This window comes from Dendrobates tinctorius, unplaced genomic scaffold (genome assembly GCF_039654945.1).
Source record: "Dendrobates tinctorius isolate UK_male_01 unplaced genomic scaffold, ASM3965494v1 ptg000007l, whole genome shotgun sequence".
Taxonomy (NCBI): domain Eukaryota; kingdom Metazoa; phylum Chordata; class Amphibia; order Anura; family Dendrobatidae; genus Dendrobates; species Dendrobates tinctorius.
Window position 1 is genome coordinate 46,465,311 of NW_027361675.1, and position 14,753 is coordinate 46,480,063.

The 14,753-nt window shown below is 43.2% G+C and overlaps 1 protein-coding gene across 5 annotated transcripts in view; it reads left to right on the top strand.

The window, feature by feature from the left end:
* The window catches only part of TRIM37 (tripartite motif containing 37), a 198,214-nt gene that overhangs the window by 69,985 nt on the left and 113,476 nt on the right, over positions 1-14,753 (top strand). For all 5 annotated transcript variants that reach the window (XM_073574320.1, XM_073574337.1, XM_073574329.1 and 2 more), the window contains exon 11: positions 7,079-7,160. In XM_073574320.1, coding sequence (XP_073430421.1) covers positions 7,079-7,160 — 82 coding nt within the window. The remainder of the gene's footprint in view (positions 1-7,078; positions 7,161-14,753) is intronic.

Consider the following 14,753-nt stretch of genomic DNA (forward strand, 5'->3'; position numbering starts at 1 on the left):
TGTGGAGTTTCCACAATCAGTGATGGTTTCGGGAGCCAGGTCGTCTTCTGGTGTAGGTCCACTATGTTTTATCAAGACCAAAGTCAGTGCAGCCGTTTACCAGGAAATTTTAGAGCACTTCGTTTCCCTCTTCTGACAAGATTTTTGGAGATGGAAATTTCATTCTCCAGCAGGATTTGGCACCTGTCTACACTGCCAAAAGTATCAATACCTGCTTGATTGGCCAGCAAACTCGCCTGCATAGAGAATCTGTGGGGTATTATCAAGAGGAAGATGAGACACCAGACCCAACAATGCAGAGGAGCTGAAAGCGGCTACCCAAGCAACCTGGGCTTCCATAACACCTCAGCAGTGCCACAGGCTGATCGCCTCCATGCCACGCCATATTGATACAGTATTTGATGCAAAAGGAGCCCCCGACCAAGTATTGAGTGCATTTACTGAACATACATTTCAGTAGCCCAACATTTCAGATTTTAAAATCATTTTTCAAGCTGGTGTTATAAAGTATTCTAATTTACTGAGATAATGACTTTTGGGTTTTCATTGGCTGTAAGCCATAATAATCAACATTAACAGAAATAAACACTTGAAATATTATCACTCTGTTTGTAATGACTCTATATAATGAGTTTCACTTTTTGTATTGAAGAACTGAAATAAATTAACTTTTTGAGAATATTCAAATTTTTTGTGAAGCACTTGTATATTTATCTTCTTGTGAATGACTTCTTTGATGGTAGGTCAGTGTTTGAGGTCAGGTTCTTCCAAATAAAATGGGGGAAGTCCTAGTCCTCCTTAAAGACAGTTGATTATGGCACTTTACAGGCAATGCTAAATGGCAGAATGTGTGGTTTTTTTTTTTTGTTCTTTTTTTTTTCTTTTTTTTTTTCATCTGCCATATGGATATCTTTCAAGGAACGCTTAGAAGTGGTAGCTACCCCATATGTCAATATCTGACCCTTTAACTTGTCTGGCTGGCTAAATGAGTCACTCTTGAGGCTATGGAGGTCAAGCACTGAATTTCCCTACACCTTGGCGGATACGCACTGCAAGTATGGATCAGACTCCAGGTGCTGAGCCAGCCCTATGAAACAAGCGTGCTGGATGTGTTGTATAGCCAACACCTGAGAGTAACTGATGCGTTCAGAAAGAACTCTGCATCACTTTAACCTCTTAAAATGGTTTTCTCAAGTTGTATCTTGAGAAGCGCAAAGGTTCTAGCCCTTGGCTTCCTGCTTTGCCGAGGGTCATGAACTGCAGGAGCTTGATAGATCAGAATAGTGGGATGATCTCCTATCTCTTATAATGTGTGTTAGGTCCAGACATACATGGACAGTGACTGAATCTTTGTGATTTGGGCTCTGCATGCTGCTATTTTGGGTTTCAAATGAAACAACGGAGATGAAATTGAAGTGTAGACTTTCAGGTTTAATTGCAGGGGTTGAACAATAATATCCTGTGAAATATTTAGGAATTGCAACAATTTCTCTACAAAGCCTCCTCATTGCAGGGGCTCAAAAGTGATTTTTCATATTAACTTTACCATATATAAAATGTTCTTTTATTAATACTTTAACCCCTTTCCTACAATGGACGTAATATTCCGTCCATGTGACCTGGGACCTAATTCCCATGGACGGAATATTACGTCATAGCGATCAGCGGCGCCCACGTGGTGAGCGTAGCTGATCGTGGCCGGGTATCAGCTGATTATGACAGCTGACACCTGGCACAATGTGTCAGGGGCGGTCACGGACCTCCCCCGACACGTTAACCCCTGGCACACCGCGATCAAACACGATTGCGGTGTACCGGAAAGCATCGGCAGGGAGGGGGGCTCCCTCTGTGCTTCCCTGAGCCCCCCACAGCAGCGCAATGTGTAGCGCTGCTGCGGGGGGCTCCTTCCCTGCAGGTCCCCGGTTCCAATATGGTGACGGGGACCTTCGGGGGCCTGCAGGGAGCTGGCTTCCTCATGCCTGCAAAGCACAGGCAAGAAGGAAGCCTGCAGCACTGCCTGTGATGTGATGACAGATCAGCGATGTCCCACCTGGGACAATGTAATAAAGTTAAAAAAAAAAAAAAAAAAGTGTAAAAATTTTTTAAAAATCGCTAAATTTAAAAAAAAAAAAATATTCCCTAATTAATTTTTTGAAAATAAAAAAAACAACAAAAGTACACATTTCGTATCGCCGCCTCCGAAACGACCCGCTCTATAAAACTGTCCCATTAGTTAACCCCTTTAGCGAACCCCTTAAAAAATAAAAATAAAAAACGAAGCAAAAAATGATTTATCATACCGCCGAACAAAAAGTGCAACAATGCACGATCAAAAAGACACTTTTTAATATCCACGGTACCGCTGAAAACGTCATCTTGTCCCGCAAAAAACGAGCCACCACACAGTGTCATCAGCGAGAAAATAAGTTATAGCTCGCAGAATAAAGCGATGCAAAAATAATAATTTTTTATATAAAATTGTTTTCATTGCATAAAAGCGCTAAAACATAAAAAAATTAAATGAGGTATCGCTGTAACCGTACTGACCCGAAGAATAAAACCTCTTTATCAATTTTACCGCACGCGGAACGGTGTAAACGCACCCCCCCAAAAGAAATTCATGAAACGCTGGTTTTTGTTCATTCTGCGTCCCCAAAATCGGAATAAAAAGCGATCAAAAGATGTCACATGCCCGAAAATGATACCAATAAAAATGTCAACTCGTCCCGCAAAAAATAAGACCTCACATGACTCAGTGGGTCAAAATATGGAAAAATTATAGGTTTCAATATGTGGTGATGCAAAAACTATTTTTACAATAAAAAGCGTCTTTTAGCGTGTGACAGCTGCCAAACATAAAAACCGCCATAAATAGTAAACCAAACCCCCCGTTATCACCCCCTTAGTTAGGGGAAAAATAATAAAATTAAAAAAATGTATTTATTTCCATTTTCCGGTTAGGGTTAGGGCTGAGATTAGGGTTAGGGGTGTGTTGGGGTTAGGGTTGGAGTTAAAATTGGGGGTTTCCATTTCCACTGTTTGGGCACATCAGGTGCTCTCCAAACGCAACATGGCATCTGATCTCAATTCCAGCCAATTCTGCGTTGAAAAAGTCAAATGGTACTCCTTCCCTTCCAAGCTCTGCGAACAAAAGGAGGAAAAAATTTTTTTTTCCAAAAATAACTTCATTTGAAAGGTAACTCACCAAGCCCTGACTGATGCACTGGCAGGATGCAGCAGAGCCCCATTAAAGGCTGGGGCAGCACAGGTGCATACCACTGATGAGGACAGCCAGTGACCCAATATGGTCCGGCTGCCCAGTGGAAAAAGCACACTAATAAGGCATGCTTAAGACAAAAGTCACACTGATAAGTGCGATACAATGTGTCAGAGCAACCTATTTATGACGCCCATAATTCTAGCAGGCGGGCAGCTCTACACTATAACATGCATCATACAGAAAAACCAAGCCAACATAAAGGGCTCTAACTGCATCCTGCAAAAATGATAAAAAGTGCAAAAAGATAAATAGATACGGGGTATTAGTTACTATTTTGGCCAAAGCAGATAAGCTCACAACCCACCGTCAAGGGTCCCCTGATATTGTGAGTCCCTAACACTAAATCTAAACTGCGAACAAAAGGAGGAAGAAAAAAAATTTTTTTTCCAAAATTCCACATCTGGTGCTCTCCAAACGCAACATGGCATCTGATCTCCATTCCAGCCAATTCTGCGTTGAAAAAGTCAAATGGTGCTCCTTCCCTTCCAAGCTCTGCCATGCGCCCAAACAGTGTTTTACCCTCACATATGGGGTATCAGCCTACTCAGGACAAATTGCAAACAACTTTTGGGGTCCAATTTCTCCTGTTACCCTTAGGAAAATAAAAAATTGAGGGCAATTATTTTCACGCCCGGGCGTTATAAACTTCTGTGAAGCACTTGCTCACCACACATCTAGATAAGTTCCGTGGGGGGTCTAGTTTCCAAAATGGGGTCACTTGTGAGGAGTTTGAATAGTTTAGGCACATTAGAGGGTCTCCAAACGCACATGACACCCGCAGACAAATTCCATCAAAGTCTGCATTCCAAAACGTCACTACTTCCCTTCCGAGCCCCAACGTGCGCCCATACAGTAGTTTTCTCCCACATATGAGGTATCAGCGTACTCAGGACAATTGGGACAACAAATTTTAGGGTCCAATTTCTCCTGGTACCCTTGGGAAAATTGGGGACTAAATGATCATGTTTGTGGAAAAAATACGATTATATTATTTTCACGCCCGGGCATTATAAACTTCTGTGAATCCCTTGGGGGTTTAAAGTGCTCACCACACATCTAGATAAGTTCCTTAGGGGATCTAGTTTCCATAATGGTGTCATTTGTGGGGGGTTTCCACTGTTTTGGTACATCAGGGGCTTTCCAAACGCAACATGGTGTCCGATCTCAATTCCAGCTAAAAACGTCAAATGGCGCTGCTTCCCTTCCGAGCTCTGCCATGCGTCCAAATAGTCGTTTACACCTACATATGGGGTATCAGCGTACTCGGGACAAATTGCACAATAACTTTTAGGGTCCTGTTACCCTTGGAAAAATAAGAATTGAGGGTGGAAAAAATGATTTTTTAATTGTACGGCTGTACGTTATAAACTTCTGTGAAGCCCTTGTGGGTTCAAAGTTCTCACCACATATCTCGACAAGTTCCTTGGGGGGTCTAGTTTCCAAAATGGGGTCACTTGGGGGGGGGGGGTTCCACTGTTTAGGCACATCAGGGGCTCTCCAAATGTGACATGGCATCCTATCTGAATTCCAGAGAATTTTGCATTGAAAAAGTCAAACGGCGCTCCTTCCCTTCTGCGCTCTGCCATGCACCGAAACAGTGGTTCCCCCCCACATATCAGGTATCAGCGTACTCAGGACAAATTGCACAATAACTTTTTCAGTCCAATTTCTCCTGTTACCCTTGGTAAAATAAAAAAATTGAACCTGAAGTATTTTTTTTTGTGAAAAAAAAGTTAAATGTTCATCATTTTTTTTTTTTTTTTTTTATATTCAAAAAATTCCTGTGAAGCACCTGAAGGGTTAGTAAACTTCTTGAATGTGGTTTTGAGCACCTTAAGGGGTGCAGTTTTTAGAATGGTGTCACTTTTGGGTATTTTCTATCATATAGACCCCTCAAAGTGGCTTCAAATGTGATGTGGTCCGTAAAAATAAAATGGTGTTGCAAAAATGAGAAATCGCTGGTCAACTTTTAACCCTTATAACTTCCTAACAAAAAAAATTTTGGTTCCAAAATTGTGCTGATGTAAAGTAAACATGTGGGAAATGTTACTTATCAAGTTTTTTGTATGCCGTATCTCTGTGATTTAAGGGCATAAAAATTCAAAGTTGGAAAATTGCGAAATTTTCAAAATTTTTGCCAAATTTCTGGGGTTTTTTTTTCACAAATAAACACAAGTTATTTGAATGAAATTTTACCACTAACATGAAGTACAATATGTCACGAGAAAACAATGTCCGAATCACCAGGATCCATAGAAGCGTTCCAGAGTTATTACCTCATAAAGGGACAGTGGTCAGAATTGTAAAAATTGGCCCGGGAGTTAACGGGCAAACCACCCTTGGTAGTGAAGGGGGTTAAATACCGTATTATTCGGACTATAAAAAACACCCTGGTTTTAAAGATGGGAAAATAGGGAAAAAAATATTTGAAGCAAAAAATGTTAGTATATTTAATAACATAAATAACATACTATTATATGTGGTGTTATATATAATAGTAAGTTATTGTGTTGGAAGCTACGGGTAGAAGATGGTGCTGTGGGACCAGTGTGGTGTCTGTAAAGTACTATATGAAGATTCTGTAGGGTGAGTATAACAATGGGGGCACAGGGCTTATATTTAAAGCACCACTCCAGCACTGAAAAATAACACTGGATTGCTGCTTTAATATCCCATGGGAGAACTCTGACTCCCAGCATATCATGCAGATCCTATGGCATGCTGGGAGTTATAGTTCACCACAGGAGTGGCAGAGTGCTTTTTTATGTGATGTAATTACTAAACTTTTAATTTATTCTTACTTGTACAGGCTGTGCTCACATCAGTGCAGGTCCTGCAGCCAGCCAGCCACGCTAGAAAACCGAAAGTATCTCTCTACAGCTTACAGGAACTGTGGTGCGGTAATGAAGGGCTGGAGCATCACATGACCGCACAGACTTCTCCCTCTTATTACCACACCACAGGTCCTGTAGCTTTGCTGTACTGCCCCCTCCGCGACATTGCCTGTCCAAAGATTTATCTGTAATGACACTTATGTCTGTTGTGCTCATTGTAACTTGTACTCACAGTGAGCTGTCATTACATAGCACAGGGAGTGTGTTTTTTTTTTTTTTTTTTTCTCTCCTCTGAGTGTTGCTGCTTGATTTATGATTGGTCAACATCATACAGGGGAAGAAGTACACTCCCACAGTGAAAACTTGAAAACTTCTCTGACAACTTGAGCGTCACTTAAAATAACTCATTAACTGACAAATACTTTCAGTGATGATATTTCAACTAAGAGGCAAAATAAAAAAACACATTTGATTCTGTTCTGCAGCCACTAGTACACTGCATGTCTAGTTTTACATGAAAAAATTGGTGAAAGGTTTTCTTTAAGAAAAAGCAATTACTGACAATTCGCTCAGGTCACTGCTGACAGGATCTGAGACAAGTTGTTCCATCTAGCCTTCAGTTTAGGCGGATTTTTTTTTTTTTTACAAAACTTTTTTACCTGTAGGATGGAAAGGGCTAAGATGTTCTATACTGCATCACATTAGTAATTTGTTTCCCATAGCAATTCGAAAGGCCAATTCTGACAGAAAGCTTTTGCAATATTCTGGGATCTGAACTTGCCTGGTAGAGTTTGTAAAGTATGTGCATTAGGTTAATTGACCAGTCGTTTCTAAAGAATCTGAATAGGAGGCAGAAATGTACTTTAATAAAGCTTTTATGAACCAAGCTCTTCGTCAAATGGAGGATTTTTTTTTAATGACTTATATATCCCATTCTAACATACGTTTTCTGTTTTCTCTCCAGCACTCTACGCCAACGTGCTGACCCGGTATACAGTCCTCCATTACAGGTGTCAGGCCTCTGTTGGAGACTAAAGGTTTATCCGGTAGGTACCACCTGTACATCATTCAATTCTATTTTGGAGAACCACCTACCCCAATTAACTGATTGCTTTTCAAGGTCACATGACATTAACATTAATAATTGCAGCTCTTCTGCCCCCCACACTCGGAGACATGACTTCATGCGCTTTGCCGCTATTCTTTCAACATATTGAAGCATCCATTGTATACAGTAGCCCAGGCAGCACAACTCTGGTGGGAGTATAGGTAGAGCCAGGGGGCACGTTCCACTAAAGCGGACCACTCGCTCACTTCAGAACATTTAGAAAGAGATGGCACCGCACTCCATTAATTGCAGGTTTACCTCAAAACTTCTCTATTTTTTTTCCACTTCTCGAAAAGACACACTGCATTTCTGAATATATTTTCTTATGAGCGCAACGTTTCAGGTCACTACCTTGCATCAGGCTGAGGATAAACTCAAACACATAGTACAGTGTAAGAAAGTAGAACAAGCAGCAAATGTGCCATATAAGCAGAATAGACTTCAGAAGAGATGATTAATTCTTTGAAAATCATATTTGCAAGCTTGGATTTTTTTTTTTTTTTTTTTCCCTCAACTCACAGCAAATGTCAAGTGCTGTTGAGCCTAGAAAGGCCCAGAAAAATATAACCCCCCTGAGATCTCATAGGACTGGATTGAACTAGTTTTTAACTCTTTGGCTGTGTGCACACAGTGTGTTTTTGCGGCGTTTTATTCTGCATGGAAATGGGCCAAAAACGCTATGGAATAAGCTAATTCAATGACAGTGTCAATGGTGCTAATATTAGTGGCTACCACTTTTTTTTTTTTTTTAAAGGGTTCTGTTTTTTTGTTTTTTTTTCTTCTATCACACAACCACCTCCATTGACAGTGCCACATTTTCATTTACCTTGCATTTTGGACTTGAATAACCTTTACGGAAATATTGTAACAGGCTTGGCAATCCCTGGAACAGTATGGAATCAGCCAGACATTCATTAGCGGGTACACGAGGCCATAGAGGATAAGGCCTTATTCTGTTATTCACATACATGTTCTATCCATTATACAGTAGTCTGTGGGGCTTTTCACATGTCTGTGTGTTGTTGTTTTTTTTTTTTTTTTTTTTTTTGTAGATCAAAATAACCATGTAAAAACATGGAGCGATGTATGTTTTTAACTGGTATTACAGATGTAAATAAATCCCACAAGTCTATGGGTCTGTGAAAATCGCGTATGGCACACGTGGCATCAGTTTGCCATGTACTGTGATTAACATTGCAAAGGATAGGAGAACATTTGTTGTTTATCCATACGTGAAAATCACCGAGGAAACACAGATTGTGACAACTGTCACATGGAGCAAACACTTACAACGGTACCGTTTTTCATGGGCGGGAGGGTACGTGAAACAGCACATACGTCTGAATGAGGCCTTATGCAGCACCATCCTTCCCGTAATATCATTGTGACGTGTATGTATCTACATTTTGACAATTTTGTGCTATAACAGACCTGCACAGTTTTAGGATATGTGCACATGGTCTTTTTAAGTCGGACGTTCGCTAAATTTTTCTCCATATTGCTTTTTTCCCTTACGTCCCTCCGGACAGCACCATGGAGGACGTCCTTCCTTGCCCTATAGTGGGACAGGATCAGAGAGAGGTTAAAAGGTCCCTCCCACCTCCACCCTCCAGTGTTTTTCCTGTCCCGGCAGGGGACGGTTGTATGAGAGGTTGCTCTTAAGGCCCTGTCACACTTAGCGATGTACCAGTGATCCCGACCAGCGATATGACGCGGTCAGGATCGCTGGTACATCGCTAAGTGGTCGCTAGTGAGCTGCCACACAGGCAGATCTCACCAGCGACATCGCTGGGGACGGGGGTCGCTACTTACCTGTCACACCAGGCGATCCTGCGTCCTCCCGCCCGGCTCCACAGGAATCGCCGCAGGAAGCTGACGACGAAAAACAGTCCAGCCTGTTCTCGCGTGATCAGCGATAAGCAGCGGGGGAGTGGGTCGTAGGTAAGTATCACACACAGCGGTATTGCTAGCAATATCGCTTTAACGTTACAAGTTATAGCGATATTGCTAGCGATATCGCTTAGTGTGACATGCCCTTTAGAGTGAAGATCACCTGTGGACGTTTATGGCTTTCCATTCCCCTGGCAGGCGGTCCGTGGCTGATTCCTCTCTGGGAGAGGTCCCTCAGCCGTCATTCGCTGTACCAGACGGGATTGGGGGTCTCAGCCCTCTCTTCCCCCTGTCAAGCGGACCATGGCTGACACCTCTTGGAGAAGTTCCTCAGCCAGCAGCCAGCCTGCATGATGGGCTCAGGGGGATCGTGCGGCGCGTCCAATCCTTCCCCCTGTCAAGGGGCCCAGGGCCGACACTCCCCGGTGGGGAGTCCCTCTGCCCCAAAGACCAGTCGAGCGGACGTGCTCCTGGGTTGAGCCGCTCCTCCCGGTGGGAGGCTCTCGGTTCGGACGCCGGCCGGCAAAACATCGCTACTTCAGGAAAACACGTGGTGGAGAAGGCCGTCGCGCCTTCGGTAACATCAGCATAAGGTCGGCGTACGTTCTACGGCAGAACGCGGAAGTGCAGAACAGCCTAGTTTCTTGGATCTCGTGGGGCACAGGAGAGGAAATCACTGGCAGTAATACAACATTCCTGACCGAACGCCACTTCCCTCCATGGTAGGTTCTCGGCGTCACCAGCTCCCCCTGTCTTTCTAGCAGGTGTGGAGCCAGCACAGGTGAATGCACGCTGGAATGTTGTGTTCAGGGCCTGGCCTCTGGGTTGATACTAACCTCATGCCTTGGTGCCAAAGCTGGGCCTAGAGCCTCATGTGCTGAGATGTGTCTTCACATATAAGCAGCTAGGCCTTGGACCTCTAGGCTATAGTAAGGCCATTTGTCCAAGCTACATCTCATAATGGGACCTCAGTTAGCTGGGCTCTGCACAGAGCCTTATGGCTGGACACATGGTGGAATGCAGCACATGGTCTCCAGGGAGACTGCCCTCCACCTGCGGCTCATTAATTAGCTCCTTCGGGTGGAGCCGGTCTGACAATTGAGTTATACTATTCAGAGCGGAGGTTTATCCGGATCTCTGATTGCTCTCTTGGAGGTAACTGGGGGCCCGGTCTCTCGTTTGGCACCTTCAAGCAGGGCCGTAGTCTGTGCATCATATTATTTCATAGGGGCATCGTTTTGTCCAGGGCTGTGGAGTCAGTCGGTGCTCATTTTGGTGGACTTGGAGTCGGTATAAAATGGACCGACTCAGACTCCTAAAATATATAATAAATTGGGTACAGTAATTCAATGCAGGATGTGCTGAATATTTTTTCATAGGAATTTGGGAAAGTTATGAAATGTCCTATAAATGGCTGTTATATTCCTGATCTAAGGCTACATTCACATACAGCGTTTTTCCTGTGTTTTTTGAGGATACGTTTTTCAGCTGCAAAAGCCGATCAGCTTTTTAAAAAACTGCATCACTTGAAAGGTTTTTGAGCTCATAGATCATGTTTTCAATAGCAAAAGCAGATTAGAAATCTGCTCTATATATCCATTTATCCATATCTATCTGTCTATCCATATCTATCTGTCTATCCATATCGTATCTGTACCAAAAAGAATGAAAACCGGGTAGTACACCAACTAACACTCCATTTTTTTTTTTTTTTTTTTTAGCACCAGTCAGGTACACCTCATAGCTGCCCAAAAGGACGCCCAGGACAGGCATTGCTCATCTTCAGTAACACATCAACATCAATTGATAGTTGGAATAAATAGACTGCATTCATCACCACCACATCTTAAGGTGCAGGCTTTATTTTCAAGTGTAGGGGTGTGCAGTATGAGGTTCTGCTCCCCCCCAGGTTTGATCCTGGCTACGCCCATGGTGTGAATGTAGCCTGTGGATCTAGGCTTTGTCTTAGCTGAGATAAGTCATAGTGATATATACACAGTACAGACCAAAAGTTTGGACACACCTCATTCAAAGAGTTTTCTTTATTTTCATTACTATGAAAATTGTAGATTCACTCTGAAGTCATCAAAACTATGAATTAACACGTGGAATTATATAATTAACAAAGTGTGAAACAACTGAAAATACTGTATGTCTTATATTCTAGGTTCTTCAAAGTAGCCACCTTTTTCTTTGATTACTGCTTTGCACACTCTTGGCATTCTCTTGGTGAGCTTCAAGAGGTAGTCACCGGAAATGGTTTTCACTTCACAGGTGTGCACTGTCAGGTTTAAGAAGTGGGATTTCTTGCCTTATAAATGGGGTTGGGACTATCAGTTGTGTTGTGCAGAAGTCTGGTGGATACACAGCTGATAGTCCTACTGAATAGACTGTTAGCTGCTTTTTTTCTTGCCATAATACAAATTCTAAGTAAAGAAAAACGAGTGGCCATCATTACTTTAAGAAATGAAGGTCAGTCAGTCCAAAAAATTGGGAAAACTTTGAAAGTGTCCCGAAGTGCACTGGCAAAAACCATCAAGCGCTACAAAGAAACTGGTTCACATGAGGACCGCCCCAAGAAAGGACCAAGAGTCTTCTCTGCTGCGGAGGATAAGTTCATCCGAGTCACCAGCCTCAGAAATCATAGGTTAACAGCAGCTCAGATTAGAGACCAGGTCAATGCCACACAGAGTTCTAGCAGCAGACACATCTCTACAACAACTGTTAAGAGGAGACTTTGTGCAGCAGGCCTTCATGGTATAATAGCTGCTAGGAAACCACTGCTAAGGACAGGCAACAAGCAGAAGAGACTTGTTTGGGCTAAAGAACACAAGGAATTGACATTAGACCAGTGGAAATCTGTGCTTTGGTCTGATGAGTCCAAATTTGAGATCTTTGGTTCCAACCACCATGTCTTTGTGCGACGCAGAAAAGGTGAACGGATGGACTCTACATGCCTGGTTCCCACCGTGAAGCATGGAGGAGGAGGTGTGATGGTGTGGGGGTGCTTTTCTGGTGACACTGTTGGGGATTTATTCAAAATTGAAGGCATACTGAACCAGCATGGCTACCACAGCATCTTGCAGCGGCATGCTATTCCATCAGGTTTGCGTTTAGTTGGACCATCATTTATTTTTCAACAGGGCAATGACCCCAAACACACCTCCAGGCTGTGTAAGGGCTGTTTGACCAAGAAGGAGAGAGATGGGGTGCTACGCCAGATGACCTGGCCTCCACAGTCACCAGACCTGAACCCTATCGAGATGGTTTGGGGTGAGCTGGACCGCAGAGTGAAGGCAAAAGGGCCAACAAGTGCTAAGCATCTCTGGGAACTCCTTCAAGTCTGTTGGAAGACCATTTCCGGTGATTACTGCTTTGCACACTCTTGGCATTCTCTTGATGAGCTTCAAGAGGTAATCAAAGCAAAAGGTGGCTTCTTTGAAGAACCTAGAATGTAAGACATATTTTCAGTTGTTTCACACTTTTTTGTTAATTATTTATTTCCACATGTGCTAATTCATAGTTTTGATGCCTTCAGAATGAATCTACAATTTTCATAGTCATGAAATAAAAGAAAACTCTTTGAATGAGAAGGTGTGTCCAAACGTTTGGTCTGTACTGTATATATGTAATCGATATTACATAGTGTATTACATATTTACAATGTATTACAGTTTTTTGTGTTCTAAAGTTGTATTCCAATAAATATATATTTTGTTCTATCTAAATATCTTGATTATTGGATCATAAAAATGATTAAATGTCTGATGTTCACATTGGAGTCGGAGTCGTGGAGTCAGTCGGTGTAAGGGAAATTGAGGAGTCTGAGTCGCAGGTTTGGCTTACCGACTCCACAGCCCTGGTTTTGTCTCTGTGCATCGTATCGCCGCTGATCATCGTATCGCCGCTGTGCAGGATATGGCCGCTGAACATCGTATCGCCGCTGTGCAGGATGTTGCCGCTGGGCGCGAGATGTTGCCGCTGTGCACGATATATTGCCGCCGTGCACCATACTGCCGCCATACGGCCGCTGTGCGTCATACTGCATCATTTGGCATCATTGTGCTTCATATGGCATCATTGTGCTTCATATGGCATCATTGTGCTTCATATGGCATCATTGTGCTTCATATGGCATCATTGTGTTTCATATGGCATCATTGTGTTTCATATGGCATCATTGTGCATCATATTGCATCATTGTGCTTCAGGTTGCATCATTGTGCTTCATAGTACCTCTGTGCATCATATGTCTTCATAGTACCTTGGTACATCATACTTCATCATATGGCTTCATAGTGCTTTTGTACATCATATGGCTTCATAGTTCTCTTGTGCATCAGACTGCATAGTGCCTCTGTTCATCATAACGAATCAGGGGGCTTCATGGTGCCTCTGTTCATCATACGGCATCATGGGGCTTCATAGGGCCTCTATGCAGCGAATTCCACTATGTGGCTTCATAGTGCCTTTGTGCATCGTATTGCATCATACTGCATCATATAGCTTCATAGTCCCTTGGTGCATCATATTGCATCTTAAGCCTTCATAGTGGCTCTATGCATCATATTGCTTCATAGCGCCCCATAGTGTCTTGGCACATCATATTGCGTCATAGCGCTTCTGTACAGCATAAGTCTTCTGTGCGTCATAAGGCTTGGGTACCCCTGTGCCTCGGGGTCATTTGTGGGTCTTAATACCTCTGTGCTTCATAGTACCTCGGGTGCTGTGGTTTTGAGCCTCTGGCTGTGGGCCTCTGGCTTAGACCTTCTGACTTGTGCCTTTTTGTGGGCCGCACCTTTTATGGTCGGACTACCACTTCACATTTTGTCTCAGGCCCCAACTCTGGTCTTCGTGTTTCGGGACCCAGACCCAGTTTCTGTTGCTTCATTCTTGGCAACTGGACTTAGCCAGACGAATAGTTATGCTTGAATTGGCCTAGTAACTTAGCATTTCTTCTATTTGGAACAGAACTCTCAAGTGAGTTACTGTCTTGAGTGCTAAAGGCAGGGCTCCCTCATAGTTAGCTTTTAAAGGGGGACATACGTCTCTGGGGTTCATCCTTTAAGTGGATATATTCTGGGTGCAGAAAATCCCATAAGGTGGAAGAAAACAATTCTTCCCGACTCCACATAGAGCAGTCGGACTAGTTTCCTTGATAGACACCCGGTAGGCAGATTCTTGTCCCATAAATCCGTTGTATTATGTTTACCAGGGGAGGCATCACTACTTTTTGTACCTGGTGGCGATTCAGCAGCTCTGCGTCAGGTAGCAGAGGATCCCATACTCGCTGCTCTTACAGGAGTCATGGCTCCTAAGGTAAAGATGCTGTATCCAGGACTCTTGCAGTTGAGAACCCATAGTCCCTCTGCTTCGCAGTAGTCAATCCCCTCTGCGATGGGAGGAAACCTACTTCCCTCTAGTTATAGAGTGTGGTTACTCCCACCACAGCAGTCAGGGGTAAAAATATTTCTAAGAAGATTGCCTTTTAGGATATAACATATAAATAAGTTGACACATTTACAGTGTCTGGGCTAATGACTTGTATAGAAGCACACACACACTTACTCTCCTCAGTTCCAAAGTCCAGACTCCCTGTGTCTAACATCAGTAAAACGGGTGAGGATCCGCATTTTCCTTT